At 38.3% G+C, this 21,921-nt stretch overlaps 3 protein-coding genes across 44 annotated transcripts in view; all 3 read right to left on the bottom strand.

Moving 5' to 3' along the window:
• The window catches only part of LOC120932487 (protocadherin gamma-C5-like), a 721,441-nt gene that overhangs the window by 109,451 nt on the left and 590,069 nt on the right, over nt 1-21,921 (bottom strand). The window contains exon 1 of one of the 42 annotated variants that reach the window (XM_040344907.1): nt 18,717-21,356. The exons of 39 other annotated variants lie outside the window; for them this stretch is intronic. In XM_040344907.1, coding sequence (XP_040200841.1) covers nt 18,717-21,146 — 2,430 coding nt within the window. In that variant the 5' untranslated portion in view covers nt 21,147-21,356. Of the gene's footprint in view, nt 1-3,972; nt 6,882-11,910; nt 14,615-18,716; nt 21,357-21,921 lie in introns of those variants that run through there. 2 more of the 42 variants (XM_040344896.1, XM_040344904.1) reach the window with 2 other exon arrangements.
• The window catches only part of LOC120932491 (protocadherin gamma-C5-like), a 241,030-nt gene that overhangs the window by 83,350 nt on the left and 135,759 nt on the right, over nt 1-21,921 (bottom strand).
• The window catches only part of LOC120932492 (protocadherin gamma-C5-like), a 223,988-nt gene that overhangs the window by 83,350 nt on the left and 118,717 nt on the right, over nt 1-21,921 (bottom strand).

Genomic DNA, 21,921 nt, shown 5'->3' with positions numbered 1-21,921 from the left:
CCAAGTCAGATATATCTTATGATTATGTTTTTATATATATATATATATATATATATATATATATATATATATATATATATATATATATATATATATATATATATATATATACATGTGTATCTGTCAATTTTTATTGTACACAAAAATGTAATATTTTATAGACGTGATGTACCAATAATGTCGTTTTAAAAGCAGATATTGAAAAATGTTGCTTCACAGAGTATCTAATATGTAAAAAAATCCTTGGCTGCCCAATACTCCTGTCATTCGCACACAATTAGGCAGGCACATGAGCATTCGTACTGATTGAAATGATCAATAGGTATAGAAATATATCTGACAATTGCTTATTAAAGTAAAGAATAAGTGCACTTTCATTACACAAATATTTTTAATGTTACCTCACTATTTCCTTCCCAGTACTAACAATGCACTTCTACCCTGAATCTCAGATCAAAATAAACTGCATTCCCCTTGGCCTTGGTAGTCGCAGTCTTTACTGAAACTGGTGCTTTATAGCTATCTATATAATTAGGTTCATGCTGTGAGCTGGAAATGGGGGATGGAAGGTCAGGCACAGAGAAACATACGTATATTTCGTTTTGAAGAAATCTGAGCTTTCTTATATTCGTAAATGTCAAAGTGCATGTATAGATCAAACATATTACTGTAATACTGATAAAGCAAAGTATGCTATTGACAGCAATGTGAAGTAATTTATACAAGAGATACAAAGAACATTTTACAGCAAGATGCCACATTTACATGAAATAAGGGTAAGCTCTCAGAATACCACATTTACCCATTTCTGTATTTAATAGTTTATGCTACCATAGAGCAGAAATTCATATGTCAGTATAATAGTGGATATGAAATAACAAAGGAATTGTTAGAAATACTGTCAGTTGCTTTATTGAAAATTGATTAATAAAGCTTTTAATCTCTAAACGGGATATAATTGTTTTCCTTCAAAAAATACATATACCGTATATACTCGAGTATAAGCCGACCCGAGTATAAGCCAAGGCACAGATAGTGAAACTAGGTCCTTTTACTTCTGAAAAACGTACCGTGTCATGCGGAGGCCCTCAGGGGTCACCTTTGTTGCCCGTACTATTCAATATTTATCTCCGCCCTCTTCTCAAAATCATCAGTAACCAGAATTTACTCTACCATTCCTACGTGGATGACACCCAACTCTACTTTCGTATCAGCAACAAAAAGGATCATTATCTCGGACTAGAGAAATGCCTTACTCTGATAGAGAATTGGATGACGGAGAGTTACCTTAAACTCAATGGATCAAAAACAGAACTTCTTCTGTTCCACGCCAACCGAAAGAGACTTGCTACGACAACATGGACACCCCCGCCCATTTTGGGACAAACCATCACCCCTAGCACCAAAGTCAAAAGTCTCGGAGTCACTTTTGACTCCGACATGACAATGGATGCACAAATAGGTTCAGTAGTCAGCGGATCGCACCATCTGCTGCGCCTGCTTCGTAGACTCATTCCCTTCATCCTAAAAGAAGACACAGCAGTCATGGTGGGAACAATAATCAACTCCAGACTCGACTATGCAAACGCCCTTTACCTTGGACTCCCAAAATATCAAATTGCATGTCTACAAGTCATCCAGAATACGGCGGCACGACTTGTAACATGAAAAAAAACCTGGGAATCAATCTCTCCCTCCCTCAGGTCCCTCCACTGGTTGCTCATAAAAGATCAAATTACGTTTAAAGAGCTCTGCCTGACGCACAAATGTGTACAAGGAAGTGCATCCCAATATCTATGTGAAAAATTAAAATGTCACAACCCCAACCGCGTTCTTCGATCTACTAACCCAAATCTACTCCAAATACCCAAGGCCCGCTACAAGTCCAAAGGAGAACGAAGATTTGCAGTCCAAGGACCTCGACTGTGGAACGCTTTACCAACCAGTATCCGAACGGAAGTGAATCACCAAGCCTTCAGAAAAAAACTCAAAACCCACCTATTCTGAAGGCAAAGAAAAATAGTAGGAAATGGATACCAAGCGCCTTGAGGCGATTCAGTTTGCATGTGTACCACTATACAAGTTTTTCACTCACTCACTCACTCACTCACCTAATTTTACCACCAAAAAATGGGAAAACGTATTGACTCGAGTATAAGCCTAGGGTGAGAATGCAGCAGCTACTGTAAGCAGAAAAGAGGGTCAACAATGCCTATTTGCATGCCTCACTGTGTCCATTTGCACGCCTCACTATGTCCAACCTCACTGTGCCCATTGGAACCTCACTGTGCCCATCCTCACTGTGCCCATTACAACCTCACTGTGCCCATTGCAGCGTACCTGAAATTCTTGACAGGCTGCGTCCATTACAACCTCACTGTGCCCATTGCCTCACTGTGCCCATTACCTCACTGTGCCCATCCTCACTGTTCCCATTACAACCTCACTGTGCACATTACATCATACCTAAAATTCTAGACAGGCTGTGCTGCGGGCATCCATTTTCTAAAACTCGCGGCTTCCTCCTGGTCCCGTCCCGTTCTGTGACAGGCATTTGACACTGTGTTCCACCTATCACGGACGTTCTTTCATCCTCGGACTCGGTTTCCCAGCAGACACTGTGTTCAGTGTTCCGCCAATCACAGATGTTCTTTCATCTTCGGACAAGAGAAGGTCCGTGATAGGCAGAACACTGAACACAGTGTCTGCTGGGAAACTGAGTCTGAGGATGAAAGAATGCCCGTGATAGGTGGAACACTGAACACAGAGTCAAACGCCTATCACAGAATGGGACAGGACCAGGAGGAAGCCGCGAGTTTTAAAAAATGGACGCCCAAGGTACACTGACTCGAGTATAAGCCGAGAGGGGAATTTTCAGCTCTAAAAAAAAGGCTGAAAAACTTGGCTTATACTCGAGTATATATGGTATATACTTTGTGCAGTGTTGTGTTTAATAAATGTGCTTTCTGCTTTTTTTGCTTTGGGACACTGACTCAAGCAACACTCTATTTTGTTTAATAAGTAGGGAAAAAGAGGTCAAAGTAATAAGAGAGTTCTCCTCTTAATCCTCAAAGGGTTTGCAGAAGGACACCACATGCAACATATCACACTCTTGATTTTATGAATTAAATGTACAATACAGAAACAGGGTGGGGAATTTAAAATAAAATAATAAAGTTAAAATATTATATACTACTTAAACTTGTGTCATAGGAAGTATAAATGTTTGCCCCATAACAGCTTGCAGCATTTAGAGTGAGATTCTCATCAAATTTCACCAGTGTAAACGTAATGCTCTAGTGATGTTGCACAGCCACATCACTAGAGCATTGATACTGTAGGTCAGTGGTTTTCAACTTAAAAGGGGGCAAGTGCCCCATTTGTATCCTCAAGTTGCGTGAAGGGCTGCATCTAGGGTGGCAGATTAAGGTTGCTAAAATTGCAGCCTTAGGGTTCCAGGGTGGGAAAGTGGGGGTTAGAGAAAAAAATGATTCCCAGCAACTTGCTAGGAATTCAAATTTTTTAAATACCTGTCTTCCGTTCACTGGAGCTGTGCCCTCTCTCCTACTGGGAGCGGTGTGGAGGTTTTGGTTTGCCTCTCCTGCCAGCTGCCCATGGCTGTTGGGGAAGTCATGGAGCGTGTCGCCCTGCCCCCTCATCGCAAACTGCCATTTGATGGCATTCCAGTGTGGCTCTGGTTTTTGGGGCTGCGTGGTTTAGCCTATAGCAACTAAACTGTTCCCACAATAAACCTCAGTTCAATTTCCTAAGTACATCTGATTAATTGCCGTTTCTCCAGTTTGTAAATACCAGCTGCACATAGCCAAACTTAAAACAAAAGGTATAAAGAAATTAGACAGAGTGCAACAACGCACTACTCATTTGTAAAATATGTATGGAATTTAAATCCTAATAATAAACTGTAAATTTTTTGAAAATAAGTACATTTACAAATCATTAATTACATCTCACCTGAGTGTGCTCATTTAGCCAACTTGAGTCTGAAATGTTTTTTGGGTCCATGACTGTTTCATTAAATTGGGGAATATGTTTAGGGTCTACAAGAGTGAAATCTGTATTTGCTGTTGGAAGAAAACAGGCTGGATTACAAGGTCCTGGGGGTTCAGGTGGAGCCATCCTCACTTCCATGTATTTTAAAGTCCCATCTGTGTTTAGGTAAAGTGTTGGTTTATACTGATCCAAATAAGATGTAGAAAGAGGTTTGCTTGAAAAACAAGACCCACAGCTACTGTCATAACTCTTTCTAAGGCATCTAACAAGCAATATTGTAAAGGTTACAAGAAAAACTAAACTAATTGCTGCTAAGGAAATTATAAGATATAAGGTCATATCTGATACAGATTCAGAATTTGTGAGAAAATCATGAGATTTTGGGCTTTCCTGAGCAATATTCTCCATTATATTTACAATCAGAGTGACTGTAGAGGACAGTGAAGGCTCCCCATGGTCAACGATGGAAATGACAAGTCGATGGTCTGTGTTATCCGTCTCCTGTAATCCTCTCAGAGTTCTTATTTCTCCTGTATATTCAGAGATGTGAAACAAAGCTGGACTGCCAGATTGAAGAAGACTATAGGTGAGCCAGGCATTGTGCCCAGAATCCAAATCCACTGCAGATACTTTACTGACTAAATAGCCAGCAGACGCAGATCTGGGAATGGTCTCTTGTGCCATGACTTCCCCTGAGCTCTCTGGGTATAATATAGAGGGATAATTGTCATTTGTATCCTGAATAAATATGAAGACTGAAACATTGGAAAACAGCTTTGGGGATCCAGAATCTTCCACTCTCGCAGTGATCTGTAGAACTTGAAACTGTTCATAGTCAAAGGAGCGCTGGGCATAAATATTACCAGTGTCAGAGTTAATGTAGACAAATGAAGAGACAGGAGAGCCATCTATGTGGCTCTCTGCTATGGAGTAAATGAGCTTTGCATTATCTCCCTCATCTGGATCTCCAGCAGATACTGTACACAACAGTCTGCCAGACTCATTGTTTTCTGATATGAAGGCATTGTAAGCAGACTGTAGAAATGCTGGAGGATTATCATTAACATCAGAAATATTAATGACAATTGTAGTCTGGCTGCTTAAAGAAGGAGAGCCGAGATCAGAAGCGATCAGTGTAATAGTATATTGTGAGACTTTCTCTCTGTCCAGATGTCCACTAGTGACCAGCGTATAACGGTTTGACATGGGTTGGCATTTAAAAGGTAAATCTGGTGATATTTCTAGTTTGGTTTCACTGTTTTTACCAGAATCCCTGTCTCTGACTGTAATAAACCCAACACCAGTCCCTACGGGGACATTTTCAGGCACGTTGCTTTGTGAGGAAAAAATTATTTCTGGTACATTATCATTTACATCTTCTATTTCAACCTGGATGCGACAACGTCCCTCATGCTTTGGTGTGCCTTTGTCTGTTGCTTTGACAAATAGTTCATAAACATTTGATACTTCAAAATCTAAAGGTCCTTTAATGAGCAATTCACCTGTGATTGGGTTTATATCAAATAGCTCCTTTCCAGCATTAGATGTACGATGATCAAAGGAATACATGAATTCACTATTTATACCATCATCGGCATCAGTAGCATTTAGTTTTATTAAGACAGATTTTAAAGGAATGTTTTCCCTGACATTGATCTTATACCGTGATTGATCAAAAATTGGTGGGTTATCATTTACATCTAACACTGCAACCGTTATCTGAGTGGATCCTGATCGGGGAGGTTCTCCTCCATCAATGGCAGTGAGAACAAGCTTGTGTTCTGATTTCTCCTCTCTGTCTAGGATTTTATCCAGTACTAATTCTGCAATCAGTCTATCATCATCCTTTGTGACAAATAATGAAAAGTATGGATTTGGGTTTAATTTGTAATGAGTAACACTATTAATTCCTGCATCAAGATCCTGGGCACTATCGAGAGGGAACTGTACTCCAGGAATTGTTACCAGCTCTGTAATTTTTATAATATGATGAGAATTTGCAAAAAATGGTGAATTATCATTAATATCCAAAATCTCAATATCCAGGCTGAAAAGCTCCAAAGGATTCTCAGCTACAACCTCTAAATGTAGCAAGCAGCTGGCACTGGATGCACACAAGCTCTCCCTATCAATCCTTTCATATACAGTTAAAGCTCCATTTCTCTGATCAATTGCAAAAAGCTTGCTGCTATCCTCAGATCTCAAATGCAGCTTCCTTCTATTAATATCTACTAATTTTAAGCCCAGATTCTGAGCTATATTCCCCACAACAGTCCCTGGATCTGATTCCTCTGCAACAGAATAATGAAGCTGCCCAGAGACCCAGCCCCAGCTACAAAGCAGAAAGAAGAATGCTACTTGCCATTTACAAGCTTTGGGAAAGCTTAGGTAGTCCATATCTTAATTCCTTAGTGTGAGACTGCATAAAAAGCATATCATTTTGTAATCCACATGTGTCTGCTGTGTAAATTTGTATCCTGTTGGTGTAAAATGCCTCTTTTGTTGCAATGAAATCATCCAGAGTCTAGTCGTCAGTGGAGTAGATCTTCTTTGTGTGTGAGGAGGAAAATGGGAGGGTGAATCACTGAGCCAGGGGGAGGAGAGTGCAGCGTACAGAATAGCAGATCTCCTAACAGTTGAAAAATCGGAATGGATGACAAGTCTGCCCTCTTCTGGTCAATTTTGATAACTTCAAGTCCCATCTAAGTGTTTAAACCCTTAAAACTACATCTTGTTTTAATATTTCAAGGATAAACTGAAACCAAATTAGCATCATAGAATTGTAACCAATTATTTAAATATTATTATTAATACTTTCAATAATTGCTAACAACTTAGTAGATTTGGTTTAGAAAATATATTATTGTGGTATCTACAGAAAACATTGCCTAAAGATCTTAAAGACCTATTTTTATTACATTTAAGAACATGCTGTAAAATTGTAAAATGTCACAATGACATATTGTAATATAAACACTAACACTATATGTCATAGTGATTTGTTATCCAGGAATTATGTAACTATGCACATAATGTCCTGCCTCTGTGAAGCCTATGCCTATCTAAACGCAGCTGTGATCATTTGAACCCATAAAATCTAGCACTGATGATCATCATTTCTACAAGGACACAAAGAGATGTTCATCGAATTTTCATTGAACTACAAAAATCAATTGTGAGCCCACCCTTTTGTAAAATATTGGTTGTTCCCTATTTCTGGTGGCAAACCTTGAGGCTCTATGCACACTGGCATAAAAACTTTGCTTCTACAGGAGTTTTGTGTTCTGCCTGTAGAAGCAACTCAATGTTAACCTACATGTCCATGTACATTAGGACGTTAAGAGGCATATTTTGAGAACAACGTTTAGAGACAGGAAAAAAAAACTTCTCATTCCCGTTTCTGATTGGAGCTCACTGGCAGAAAAAACGTAAAACTCTCCTAAACTCTTCTAAACTTTGTACAAAAAATGCTCTATATGGATGTTTTTTACTCCAAAGAGAACAGACGTTTTTTTTAAGCCCAGTGTGCATGGAGCCTGAAACTTTTGGCTAATAGTTCACAATTTGTGAACTTCGTGAATCCTGTGGGATTCATTGTGAACCCATAGTAATGGTTAGTAATTGTGGACCTGAATCTCATCCCTAGAAGTCACACAATCCTTTTTACTTTGGCTGGTACTATATGTACAAAGTCTAGAACTCTCACATACAATTGTACAATCCCTGAATGCTTTACATCATTCATTGCTCTATATGTGCAAAATCTAGACTGTGCACAAACTTTAGTGTGCACTATATATCATATAAATACTAATGCAACGGACAACATTACCAAAGCCCTGCCAGAATGTATGTACTAAAAACACATACCAAGCAAAAAAGTGCAAAAGCCAATACTATTTTTCTCGATCCATAGAAGTAAGGCCCTGTTCACACTGGCATTAGAAACAGGCACTTTGGATGCATTCTGGTTTCTTCCAGAACATCTAGCAAACTAGCCTACAATAGATAATATGGACAGCAGAGAGAGATGTTCACATTTGAAAAGCATGAAAAGCAAATGTGCTTCGCTTCATGTCAATGTGAGGCAAAAGTTTCCACTGTGGGAGGAGGTGAAGCTTGTCAACTACTTGCATTCAAGTCTAGAGTAATGCACTATAAATGCACCTGTAGTATTTGCAGCATGTCTGACAAGCGTTTATCAAATATCAGTGAGATGGAAAAAAAACACTTCCCACTTAATAAAGGAAAAAAAACACTTGGAGGGCTTTAAACTTGTCAAAAACACATGGTAAAGTGCTCACTTTAGTGTAAATGTTAAAATTGTGTGTGTGTGAACATAGTCTTATATAGTAGGCACAGAATATATTTTTAAATATTTAAATATTTGTCATACCATATTTGATATGCCCATTATAATGATTACACTTCCAGATTGCAATAGATAGATTATAATGTTGATTGCCAGGATTTTCAACAAAGGCAGAAGATTTCTGAAACCATGCATCTTTTATTACTTTCTCATCCTTCTTGTTACTAGACAAGAGTGACACATATTATATAGACCTCAAGCATGAGCTTTAAAGTTTGTTTGGCTTAGAGAATGATTTAAAATAAATCTTAAGTTAATTTACTATTATTTCCTGACATCTACTAATTGTACTGTGCTTACTCCTAAATGTGTACCAATAAAGTAAAACCCTTCTCATCTTCACTTATAATCTTCAACTCTCAGGTGCCAGTAAAAAAAAATTTGTGCAGCAGAAATTTGGATAATCAGTTATTCATGTGTGAATAAATGTCCTCTACATAATGATGAACGCTCATACATAAATATATATTTTTAAGGTTTGCTTTTGTTCTGTGATGCACACAGAGGGCCAGATCCACAGAAGAATTACGCCGGCGTATCTATTGATACGTCGCGTAATTTAACATTTTAAATTGCCCGCGTCGTATCTTTGTTTTGTATCTACAAAACAAGATACGACTGCATCTGGGCTCGATCCGACAGGCGTACGTCTTAGTACGCTGTCGGATCGTAGCTGCATTCCGCGTCGAGTATGCAAATTAGCTTGATACGGCAATCCACGAATGTAGGTCCGGCCGGCGCTTTTTTTTACGTCGTTTGCGTTCGGCTTTTTCCGGCATATAGTGATAGCTGCAATAATGAGGCGTACTCAATGTTAAGTATGGGCGTTGTTCCCGCGTCTATTTTTGAATTTTTTACGTCATTTGCGTAAGTCTTTTGCGAATAGGGATTTGCGTAGAATGACGTCACCGTCGTAAGCATTGGCTTGTTCCGGTTTAATTTTGAGCATGCGCACTGGGATACCCCCATGGATGGCGCATGCGCCGTTAAAAAAAAAACGTTGTTTACGTCGGATCACAATGTATTTACATAAAACACGCCCCCATCACATCCATTTGAATTCCGCGCCCTTACGCCGCCAAAGATACACCACGCCGCCGTAACTTACGGCGCAAATTCTTTGAGGATGCGAAAAAAAAATAAGTTACGGCGGTGTAGTGTATCTTAGATACGCTACGCCCGGCGGATATATGCGCCGATGTACGTGGATCTGCCCCATAGTTTACATGATTTTTTATTTATTTTTTAGAAATACATAGTTTTATTGTGTTTGTTTATAAGGGACACTACAGTGGTAATATTCATTGTGGAGGCAAATGCAAGAGTGGAAATGTCTAAAAAGAGGCAGAAAAAGTTGACTTAAACCTAGTACACAATATTATTATTTTTTGTTCAACTTAAAATGGAAGTGCTTGGCAGGTGATCCTGCACTAACAATCCAATGTTATTGTGTTCTGAAAGGGGCACTGCTTCCTCACCAGAACACACCAGTCAGCACTCTCAGCCATTGAGAGCAGTAATGGGATGCCAACTTTTTTTAGTCAAGCCCCTTCTACAGAAGCCGAACACCCGACCAACTGCCGTACACACTGGCCAAATGTCCGCCAATTTCTTTTAAACTGGCCGATACTGCTCGATATTCACTCCATGTGTATGGCCCTTTAGCGCTTCAACTTTAACTATCACAGGTCTGATTAAAAGTCAGGAGTATTTCACAACGGTGTAGAGGAGTAGACATAACCAAGAAAGTTTTAACGCTACCACTATAAACAAAAAGACCACATTATATGCAGTGTATAGTAGTGTGGATCTATGAGAAAAGTTGGGGGTTGTTTCTTGCCCTAAGTGTGTTTATTTTCTAGGACTATGTGCACTATCAATGGATGAAAAGACAGTGGGTTGCAGGGGAATGCTGATTTTTAACTAGACAGACCAGGCATAATGGTCATAAATGCCTCTGTCCTTTTCTTTACCATCACATTAGCATTCCCTATTCTACAGATTTTTTCCTGGGATCATAAGATATTCCTTGCTTCAGTGATCACCTCTCTCTCAGTAGCCACAAATGTCCAGCGTTGCCTATATCCCATCATATATATGAAAAAACGGTCTCTATTTTATAATTGGTTATTTTAATCAGCATCCCAGATTCAGGATCTTATGGCATTCATACTAATAATTTTTAATTGTCAGGCTACTTGCCTAAGGAAAGATACTGATTAAAAAAAAATATTATCTTTGTATCAGCTGTGCTGTTTGGTTCAACCTACTGAAGGGTTAACACTGCTGTGGTGCCAGGCTACCACACTCCAGAAACATCTACAGTATAACATAATTATATTTTCTCTTATTTGTCATCAGTGTATGCTTCTCTGACTGATTATCTCATGATCATTGTTTACCCTGTCAATACAATAAACCTTGATGAGGTACTGACAACAGTTTTAGTTTGGTGTTTATGTTCTGTCTTGGAAAAGTAAAGAATCAGTCCCAATGAACAACCCCAGCAACATTAAGAATCCAACCATCAAAAAAACCTCTCAAATTCTGTCAGACAAAGTTATCATACATGTCACTAACTACTTATGACATTCTACAATGGCAAATCTACACACCACACCATATTAGCTTGATTTGGCTCAAAACCACACTGTATGGTTTATTGTTATTCTAGTAAACTACAGTCATATGTATATGCAAACTAGTATATGAGTATGTAAACTACATTCATATATCATAATGGGGTTTATTTACTATGGCTGGAGAGTGCAAATCAGGCTAATTTCTGTATAGAAACCAATCAGCTTCTAACCTCAGCTTGTTCATTTAAGCTTTGGCAATAAAACCTGGAAGCTGATTGGCTTTTATGCAGAAGTGAGCCTGGTTTTCCACTCTTTACCTATAGTAAATAAACCCCAATGTGTACATACATATTACAACTACATGCAACTATTCATTTACATATTCCCTTATTTGACAGCATATCACTTTGCCAAATAAGCGTTTAAGAGTTTGTCTGAAATTTTTTTTTCAGTTAAGTATCTGAAAATACAAGCACATTTGCCTATTAAAACATACTGATAGTCCTGCCTGTAATATATATATCTATATATTGATATAGATATATCTATATATCTATCTATATATCTATATATATATATATATATATATATATATATATAAATATATATATATATATATATATATATATATATATATATATATATATATAAATCTATCTATCTATCTATCTATCTATCTATCTATCTATCTATCTATATATATATATATATATATATATATATATATATATATATATATATATATATGTACTCTGTATATGAAAAAGATATTATGCCAAATTTTAGTTCCACAATTCTTAGAACCAAATACGAGAAAGAAAAGTAGTGAAAAGTTTTGCTGTTCAAATGAGAGCAAATAATCAACAACTGGTTATATAGGTCTATAGAGTGATGTATGAAATAAAAAGTGATCATACAAAAAGTATAATTTCGCTGGTGTCTCACCTGATTTAGTTCATTATATTCCCTTGGCTCAAAGCTAAGTGTATGATCATTGATCATTTCACTTAATTGTGGAAAGTTTATAGGCTTATTCAGTGTAGATCCAGTAAAATCTGCAGCAGGAGGGAAACACATTGGATAACATTGTCCTGAAGACTCTGGAGGAGCCATCCTCACCTCCATGTATTTTAAAGTCCCATCAGTGTTCAAGTAAAGTGTTGGTTTATATTGATCCAAATAGGATGCAGATTTGCTTGGAAAGCAAGACACACAATTGCTTTCATAATTCTTTCTAAGGCATCTGACGAGCAATATAGTAAATGTAACAAGAAACACCATGCTAATTGCTGCTAAGGAAATTATTAGATACAAAGTCATATCTGTCCTTGATTTAGAATTTGTAAGAAAATCATGGGCTTTGGGGCCTTCTTGAGCAATACTCTCCATTATATTTACAATCAGAGTGACTGTAGAGGACAGTGAAGGCTCCCCATGGTCACTGACGGAAATGACAAGTCGATGTTCTGTGTTATCCGTCTCCTGTAATCCTCGCAGAGTTCTGACTTCTCCGGTATATTCAGAGATGTGAAACAAAGCTGGACTGCCAGACTGAAGAAGACTATAGGTGAGCCAGGCATTGTGCCCAGAATCCAGATCCACCGCAGATACTTTACTGACTAAATAGCCAGCAGACGCAGATCTGGGAATGGTCTCTTGTGCCATGACTTCCCCTGAGCTCTCTGGGTATAATATAGAGGGATAATTGTCATTTGTATCCTGAATAAATATGAAGACTGAAACATTGGAAAACAGCTTTGGGGATCCAGAATCTTCCACTCTCGCACTGATCTGTAGAACTTGGAGCTGTTCATAGTCAAAGGAGCGCTGGGCATAAATATTACCAGTGTCAGAGTTAATGTAGACAAATGAAGAGACAGGAGAGCTATCTATGTGGCTCTCTGCTATGGAGTAAATGAGTTTTGCATTATCTGCCTCATCTGGATCTCCAGCAGATACTGTACACAACAGTCTGCCAGGCTCATTGTTTTCTGATATGAAGGCATTGTAAGCAGACTGTAGAAATGCTGGGGGATTATCATTAACATCAGAAATATTAATGATGATTGTAGTCTGGCTGCTTAAAGTTGGAGAGCCGAGATCAGAAGCGATCAGTGTAATAGTATATTGTGAGACTTTTTCCCTGTCCAGATGTCCACTAGTGACCAGTGTATAACGGTTGGACATGGGCTGGCATTTAAAGGGTAAATCTGATGGGGTTTCTAGTTTGACTTCCCCATTTTTACCAGAATCCCTGTCTCTGACTGTGATAAATCCAATAACAGTCCCAATAAGGGCACTTTCAGGCACTTCATTATTCTTAGAGGTAAATATTATTTCAGGAATATTATCATTTACATCCTCTACTTCCAACTGAACAACACATCGTCCTTCAAGTTTTGGAGATCCTTTATCAACTGCTCTAACAAAGAGTTCATATGCATTGGAGTCCTCAAAATCCACAATTCCTGTGGTAAATATTTCACCAGTCTGTGGATTTAAATCAAATATTTTCTTTGCAGAATCTAGTGTACGCTGATCAAATGAAAATGTAAACTCACTATTTGCACCATCATCTAAATCAGTTGCATTAAGTCTCATAACAACTGTTTTTATAGGAACATTTTCTCGTAAGCTGATTTTATAACGTGGCTTATCAAACACTGGTGCATTGTCATTAATATCTAGCACAATAACGGTTATCTGAGTAGATCCTGATCGGGGAGGCTCTCCTCCATCAACAGCAGTGAGAACAAGCTTATGCTCTGACTTCTCCTCTCGGTCTAGTATTTTTTCCAAAACTAATTCTCCAATGAGTGTTCCATCCTTTCGATTTGTAACAGACAAAGAAAAATATGGATTTGGAGACAATTTATACAGAGTAACACCATTATTTCCTACATCAAGATCGTTTGCATTTTCCAAGGGGAACTGCACCCCTGGACTTGCTACTAGCTCAGTAATCTTTATAACTTGATTGTTGCTTAAAAAATATGGAGAGTTATCATTGATGTCTACAACTGTAATTTCCAGGCTGAACAGCTCCAAAGGATTCTCAGCTACAACCTCTAAATGCAGCAAACAGCTAGAGCTGGATCCACACAGGCTCTCTCTATCAATCCTCTCTTCCACAATCAAAGATCCATATTTATGATCTATGGCAAAAAGGTTGTTGCTTCCTTCTGATCTCAAGCTCAGTTTGCGTCTATTAACATCTGCTAGTTTTAAGCCCAGATCCTGAGCTAAATTCCCCACTACAGTCCCTGGATCTGATTCCTCTACAATAGAATAATGAAGCTGCCCAGAGACCCAGCCCCAGCTATAAAGGAGAAAGAAGAAAGCTACTTGCCAATGCCATTTCCATGCCTTGGAAAACCTTTGATAGTCCATATCTTAAATCCTTGTTTTGGTACAGTATAGAATGCACATCCTTTTAGAATCCAGTAATCTGTTTAGTGTAAATTGCAATCATTTTTCTGCAAATGCCTCTTCTGTTGTAATGAAATCATCTCATCGGAGCAGCAGCTCTTCTTTGTGTGTGAGAAGGAAGATGGGAGGGTGAATCACTGAGCCAGGGGGTGGAGTGCAGAGATGAATTGAGCAGAGCCACAAGTATAACTGAAACAATCCTTGATAGGATGACGTGTCTGCCCTCTTCTGGCCCATTATAATTATTACATCTTTACTGTTATATTATTTATTTTTGTATTTACTGAAATATTTATATTTACTAAAGGTTTAATGAGAGAATGTGTCTTGTAATTTACTATAATACTAAGTCTTTGTACACTGGATTTTCAACATAAATCGTGAAAAAATGGCAATTGTATTAATTCATACAGCTCAAAAATTAGCAGATGAGTACCGTGTTCCATTTTCAACTGAATAAGAAACGTATTTATAAATCAGTCAATCTGTTTACTATTAATAAATATATGCCCCTTATTTTCGACCAAAGTACAATTGAACATAGTTTGTTTTTCTTGCAATAATTTCTAAAATGATTCTACCTAAAATTGTATTGATATTCAGATAATGCCTTACAAAATATATGCAACTATGTTTGAATGTGGAAAAAATTTAAAGTCTGATGCTAGACATGTATGGGCAGTAATCACAAGAAATCTTTAACACATTTGATTAAATAAACTATGCACTGGGAGAATCTTCAGGCTCACAGAAAACTCCTTCTGAAAATGAAAATTCTAAATACCTAGCAGTCGTGTAGATACAATGACTTTAAAACCTTGTAAGGTACTAACCTGGTGCAAAAATGTAAGTCCGAAATTTTGGTTTCACTCCAATTTACAGATTTGCTGGATTTTTCTGTCAGCGATTCAAAAAATACTTAAGACAGAAACATCCAGACAATTGGTATTATTAGAAGGTAACCTGTAACACAACCTTTAGTTCTCTCATTACACGCTCCTTTTTTGTATTCACTTATATATTGCTGTGGCTGTAAATAACCCTCTATACTGTCCAAACATTGTCAGAATATTTTTTTGCAGGTATTAAAGTGGTTTTCCACTTGTTTTTCAGTTTATTAAAAGTCAGAAGCTACAAAAAGTTTATCTGTTAACTTTTAATAAACACATACTCACCTGTCCCACGGTCCAGTGATGCGGCCGCCCAAAGCCTCACTTCTCCCTCATCCGCAGCGCCATCATTGCAACTGAGGGCTCCCAGCTGTGACAGCTTGCGGCTTCACAGACAGGCACACACTGTGCATGCGCGAGTCACGCTGCGCTCTCCTAGTGGCCAGGCAATCTTCTCGGACCTGTGACGCGTCCCAGAAGATTGCAGAGAGGGAAGGGGCGGCCTAGGGGGAGAGAATGAGTCACCTAGGTGGCGAGAAGACAGAAGGAGGAAGTGGGATTGAAAGTACCTGTCAAAACAGGTACCCACTCCCCCCCCAAAAAAATTGCATGCCAAATGTGGCATGTAAGGGGGCAAGGATTGCTTAAAGTGGAAGTTCCACCTTTGGGTGGAACTCCACTTTAAAAAAACTAGCATGAAACAGATGTAGAGCTTGTTTTCTTTGAAAGGGCTTTCCATCACTGGCCTAGGGAGTGTAAACCCTAACTAAAGAAATTTAAACATTTTGAGAATTTAATTAACTATTGGGCATTCCCCACTTATCAGACTGCAAATGAAAAATCCCTTTGGTCTAATATACTTGTATACCTAGTGTATGCTGTAGCATTATAAGCATTTTCCTGTTTGTGTATAGTTAAAGATTTATACTGGGCCAAATTGTTCTGTATAACCAAACTGTAGGTCTAGCTGCACTACAGTTATACTTAGATTCATGATGACATACTGCCTTGCATATGTCCATAATGCCTTACATTATAATCATACTGTATACACGTACCTATATATATTCTGCCTAAATGTGAAATATTTTTATTGTGCAATAACACAACAGTCAAATACAATGTACAATTTTCTCCAGTTCTATGAAAACACATTTTTTTACATTGACCTCAGCCTTTACATTCTGTCACAGATGTGTCTAAAAACAACCATAGCATTGCAATTGTAAAATGTTTGGCAAATATTTAGCAAACAGCTATGGCCCCCCCCTACTCATAAGCCACCTTTCTTTTGACTACATATATATATATAATGCCGGGCTGCGTACCACACCACATTTCATGAATGGGTCAGTTGTGGGGTATGCATTAGTTAGTATATCGATGAACAATATTTGCTTTCAATAATAATTTACCCCCTATACTTTTCATAGTACTTTCCATGTCACAGACAATGCTAATAATAAGAGGCATGGTGTTAAGAAGGATCTGAGCAGTGGGATATTTTCAAAACACACATAAATCCCTTCATGTTTCTTCACACTGCAGTATATTACACTGTAATCAACCCTATTTATAAAAGTCTGCTGGTTAATGTGCCAGGGTGCAATCAACTTGCAGTGTGTAACTTGGAAAATCTATTTTAAACCAGCAATGTTGAGCAGTCCCTGGAAAGCATCTATCAGGACCTTTATTAGGACTTCTCACTGAGATAATACTGTAAGCCGAAATAATCCAGTCCAATGAGTGCTCACCTTTTACAACAGCTTGTAGGTTCTGCTAGAAATGATCCCTGTCAGGCTCCCAATTTCCAACAGTGGTATGGGAGAAGGATCCCAGTATGTGAGCTTGTCATGCTGGGAAAGACAAACTGGGGTAACATAATAAATTACCCTGCTCTTGCTTCTTTGGGGTGTTCAGCCATGCAAAGGTCTGACCCACCCTCTTCCCAGCTCACACCTCCTATAGCTATTCACTCCTTCCAGTTCCACCCTTGTATGCTGACAGTGATGGTCTTAGGGGATGCCCATATAGTTCATAAGGTTTAAAAAAAACTGGCCACTGGAAATCATCTCAGACTGCCTAGGTTGACTTATGGGTGATCTTGATAAGTGACCCATAACAGACCTATGAGGCTTCCTGCTCATTCACAAAGTTTACTATGCTTCAGTGATAAATGGACACAGTAATTGGTACCGATCACTCTGGGTTCATTAGGGAAAGGAAGGGGCCAGTAAATTACATATTTACCAGCCCCTTCCCCCACTCCATCTTAAAACATCCCCCTGTGTGTCTGCAGCAGTGGAGGGAAGCCGGCAGCACTGTGGGGGAAATGGACACACAGGGAGGCCCAGGCAGCAGATGGAAGGGGCGCATGTGATAGAACCAATCTCCCTGCAGTGCAGTTGGCAGCGCTGCGGCGGGATGTGGGGTCAGAAGAGGATCAGCATCTACAATAAGACAGTAAAGCCATGCCTCCTGCTCAACAGGTGCCCAGGCCCCAATTTTAAACTGATGGGGCCTGGGCCCAGTACAGGAGGACTGGCAGTACTGCCTTATCAGTGGCCCTGCCTTAGAACAGTTGGATTTCAGAGGGTTGGTTTGCAGAAAAAGATGCCACAGATATTTTAATGACGTAGAATTTTCCTGAACACAAACACATAGAAAAACAGACTTGAAATTCATTGCTATTTCAAATATCTTGCAGTTCTTTATTGCCCTTGGTGTCAGCTTGGTGACAATAGCACAATAAGGTCTGTATTATATTATAGGTCTTTAATGGACAATTCTAAAAGCATATAAATGCAGGCAATGATTGTTCAATGGTGCCATTCACACTTTGTGTTTACCTGCATTTAGCTAAATTTAGTTGTGTTTTCAGAAGAAACATAATTCAGTTTGTCCAGAATCTTATTAGAAACTCTAAACACAGCTAAAGATATAAATTAATCTAAAAGCACCTAAATGCAACTAAACCTGCTTTAAAGCAGCAACAATAAACAGGGACAGGAAAATGAGGTTTGTGAAGCATAAAAGTTTTTCTCCTCAGATCACTTCTGTATTTTGAGAACATAAATGCAGGATTGCAAGTGACCTAAAAACACAATAAATATAATGATCTAATTGTCGTCAATTGGGTGCATGCATAAATTGGTGGCTTACATAAAAATATACTAGTGTTTCTATGAAAATGACGTGGCCTGTTAACTACCATTGGTTGGAATCATAACTAAAATTTTTATTTACCTGACAAGACCTTTTGAGTGCTTTGTACTTTTCCATAATTTTAGGATAAACTAACATCTCATTACTTTTGATTGCTTCATCCAATACATTTTAAATTAAATAAATATATTATCAGCTTAAAAATTACACAGCCAAATATAAACATTTTAAATGAGTTTTGTACAGCAAAAACTACAGCCATCTCACCTGATGTGTTTCACTAAACCAGCTGTCAGAAGTGGGGTTAGGCTCTGCTATTTGAGGATTATTTTGATATTTTGCAAGGGTTGTGGCGGGAATATTTGCTGTTGCAGGAAAACAAGGTGGATAACAAGATCCTGGAGGTTCTGGAGGAGCCATCCTCACTTCCATGTACTTCAATGTCCCATCTGCGTTCATGTAAAGTGTTGGTTTATACTGATCCATATAGGACACGGGAAGAGATTTGTTCGGAAAACAAGAACCACAACCGCTGTCATAATTCTTTCTAAGGCACCTTACCAATAATATGACAAATGTTACCAAGGAAACCAAACTGATGGCTACTAGGGAAATGATAAGATATAATGTCATATTTGGTGCTGATTTAGAATTTGTAAGAAAATCATGAGACTTTGGACTTTCCTGAGCAATATTCTCCATGACATTTACAATCAGAGTGACTGTAGAGGACAGTGAAGGCTCCCCATGGTCACTGACAGAAATGACAAGTTTATATTCTGCGTTATCAGTCTCCTGTAATCCTCGCAGAGTTCTGACTTCTCCAGTATATTCAGAGATGTGAAACAAAGCTGGACTGCCAGACTGAAGAAGACTATAGGTGAGCCAGGCATTGTGCCCAGAATCCAAATCTACTGCAGATACTTTACTGACCAAATAGCCAGCAGACGCAGATCTGGGAATGGTCTCTTGTGCCATGACTTCCCCTGAGCTCTCTGGGTATAATATAGAGGGATAATTGTCATTTGTATCCTGAATAAATATGAAGACTGAAACATTGGAAGACAGCTTTGGGGATCCAGAATCTTCCACTCTCGCAGTGATCTGCAGAACTTGGAACTGTTCATAGTCAAAGGAGCGCTGGGCATAAATATTACCAGTGTCTGAGTTAATGTAGACAAATGAAGAGACAGGAGAGCCGTCTATGTGGCTCTCTGCTATGGAGTAAATGAGCTTTGCATTATCTCCTTCATCTGGATCTCCAGCAGATACTGTACACAACAGTCTGCCGGGCTCATTGTTTTCTGATATGAAGGCATTGTAAGCAGACTGTAGAAATGCTGGAGGATTATCATTAACATCAGAAATATTAATGACAATTGTAGTCTGGCTGCTTAAAGAAGGAAAGCCCAGGTCAGAAGCGATCAGTGTAATAGTATATTGTGAGACTTTCTCCCTGTCCAGATGTCCACTAGTGACCAATGTATAACGGTTTGACATGGGCTGGCATTTAAAAGGCAAGTTTGATGATATTTTTAATATAACTTCCCCATTTTTACCAGAATCCCTGTCTCTGACTGTAATAAACCCAACAACAGTCCCTACTGGGGCATTTTCAGGGACCTCATTATTTTTAGAAGTAAATATAATATCTGGTACATTATCATTCACATCTTGCACTTCAACCTGAACAACACAACGTCCCTCTAGTTTAGGTGATCCTTTATCTATAGCCTTCACATATAATTCATAGGATGTTGCAACTTCAAAGTCTACAGCCCCTTTAGTAAATATTTCTCCAGTGTTTTCATTTAAATCAAATATTTCCCTTGCAGAATCTGCTGTATGATCATCAAATGAATATAATATTTCACTATTCGCACCCTCATCCAGGTCTGTGGCATTTAGCTTTATAATAACTGTGTTTAGAGGTATATTTTCCATTACCCCTACCTTATAGCTTGCCTGATCAAACATTGGTGCATTGTCATTAATATCTAAAACAATAATATTAATCTGAGTAGATCCTGATCGGGGAGGTTCTCCTCCATCAATGGCAGACAGAATAAGCTTGTGTTCTGATTTCTCTTCTCTGTCCAGATTTTTCTCTAGTACCAATTCTGCAATCAAAACCCCATCATTACGATATTTTTCTGATAAAGAAAAATAAGGATTTTGATTCAAGCTATAATGTCTCACACCATTTTTCCCCACATCCAAGTCTTTAGCAGTGGGTAAGGAAAATCTTACTCCAGGACTTGTAAATATCTCTGTAATTTTTATTTCCTGAACAGTAACAGAAAAAATAGGATAATTATCATTAATGTCCAAAATCTCAATTTCCAGGCTGAACAGCTCCAGAGGATTCTCAGCTACAACCTCTAAATGCAGCAAACAGCTGGAGCCGGACCCACACAGGCTCTCCCTATCAATCCTCTCCTGTATAATCAGAGCTCCACGTTTCTGGTCAATGTTAAAATATTTACTGCTTTCTTCAGATCCTAGACTCAGTCTCCTTTTATTAATATCTGGCAGGTTTAAGCCCAGATCCTGAGCTATGTTCCCCACAACAGTCCCTGGATCTGACTCCTCTGCAACAGTATAATGAAGCTGCCCAGAGACCCAGCCCCAGCTACAAAGGAGAAGGGAGAAAGCTACTTGCCATTTCCAAGCATTTGAGGAACATTTGCAGTCCATGTCTTAATCCCTCTTCTGAGAATCAAGTCCTTTTGTAATCCCAGTAAGTATCCAAGCTGAGTTTAAATGATTTGTTGTAAAAAAAACACCATATTTCCTGCATTGAAAACATCCAAAGGGTTTTCATCGGAGCAGCAGCTCTTCTTTGTGTGTGAGAGAAGGGATGGGAGGGTGAATCACTGAGCCAGGGGGAGGAGAACACAGCGCACATGAATGGTTTCAAAGGGTTGCTTAAAAACAGACTGGGTGGACTGGTCTGCCCTCTTCTGTCTAAATATGAGAATTACAGCTTTATTTTAAAAGATCAGGGAAACAATGCTTTTTGTGCATAAAATAAAAATAAATAATATAAAATAAAATAAATTGATGATATTATGTATTGAAAATATAAATCTAGTTATTAGCTACTGTATGGAATAAACACATTCATTTTTAAATGAATTGTTTATATGTTTTCCAATTTTAAATAAAAAGTGAACACAAATAAATCTCAAAGGAAATGAAAATAATGAAAACAGTAGTACACATTTTTATTATCAATAAAAAAAGGTACTTTTCTAAAAAGATTTAGAGATTTAAAAATAATATGATAGAATGATGCAATGATGTTTACATTAAGAATAATACCATTCTTATTTAATACATTGAAATTATTCCGGCATGTTTTATTGGTTTCATTAGAGAAATAGATACTGGGGTAGATTCAGGAAGCAATTACGCCTGCGTATCCATAGATACGCAGCGTAATTGCTAAGTAGCGCCGGCGTATCGACGT

Source organism: Rana temporaria, chromosome 3 (genome assembly GCF_905171775.1).
Source record: "Rana temporaria chromosome 3, aRanTem1.1, whole genome shotgun sequence".
NCBI lineage: Eukaryota > Metazoa > Chordata > Amphibia > Anura > Ranidae > Rana > Rana temporaria.
This window is presented reverse-complemented; position numbering and strand designations above follow the sequence as displayed.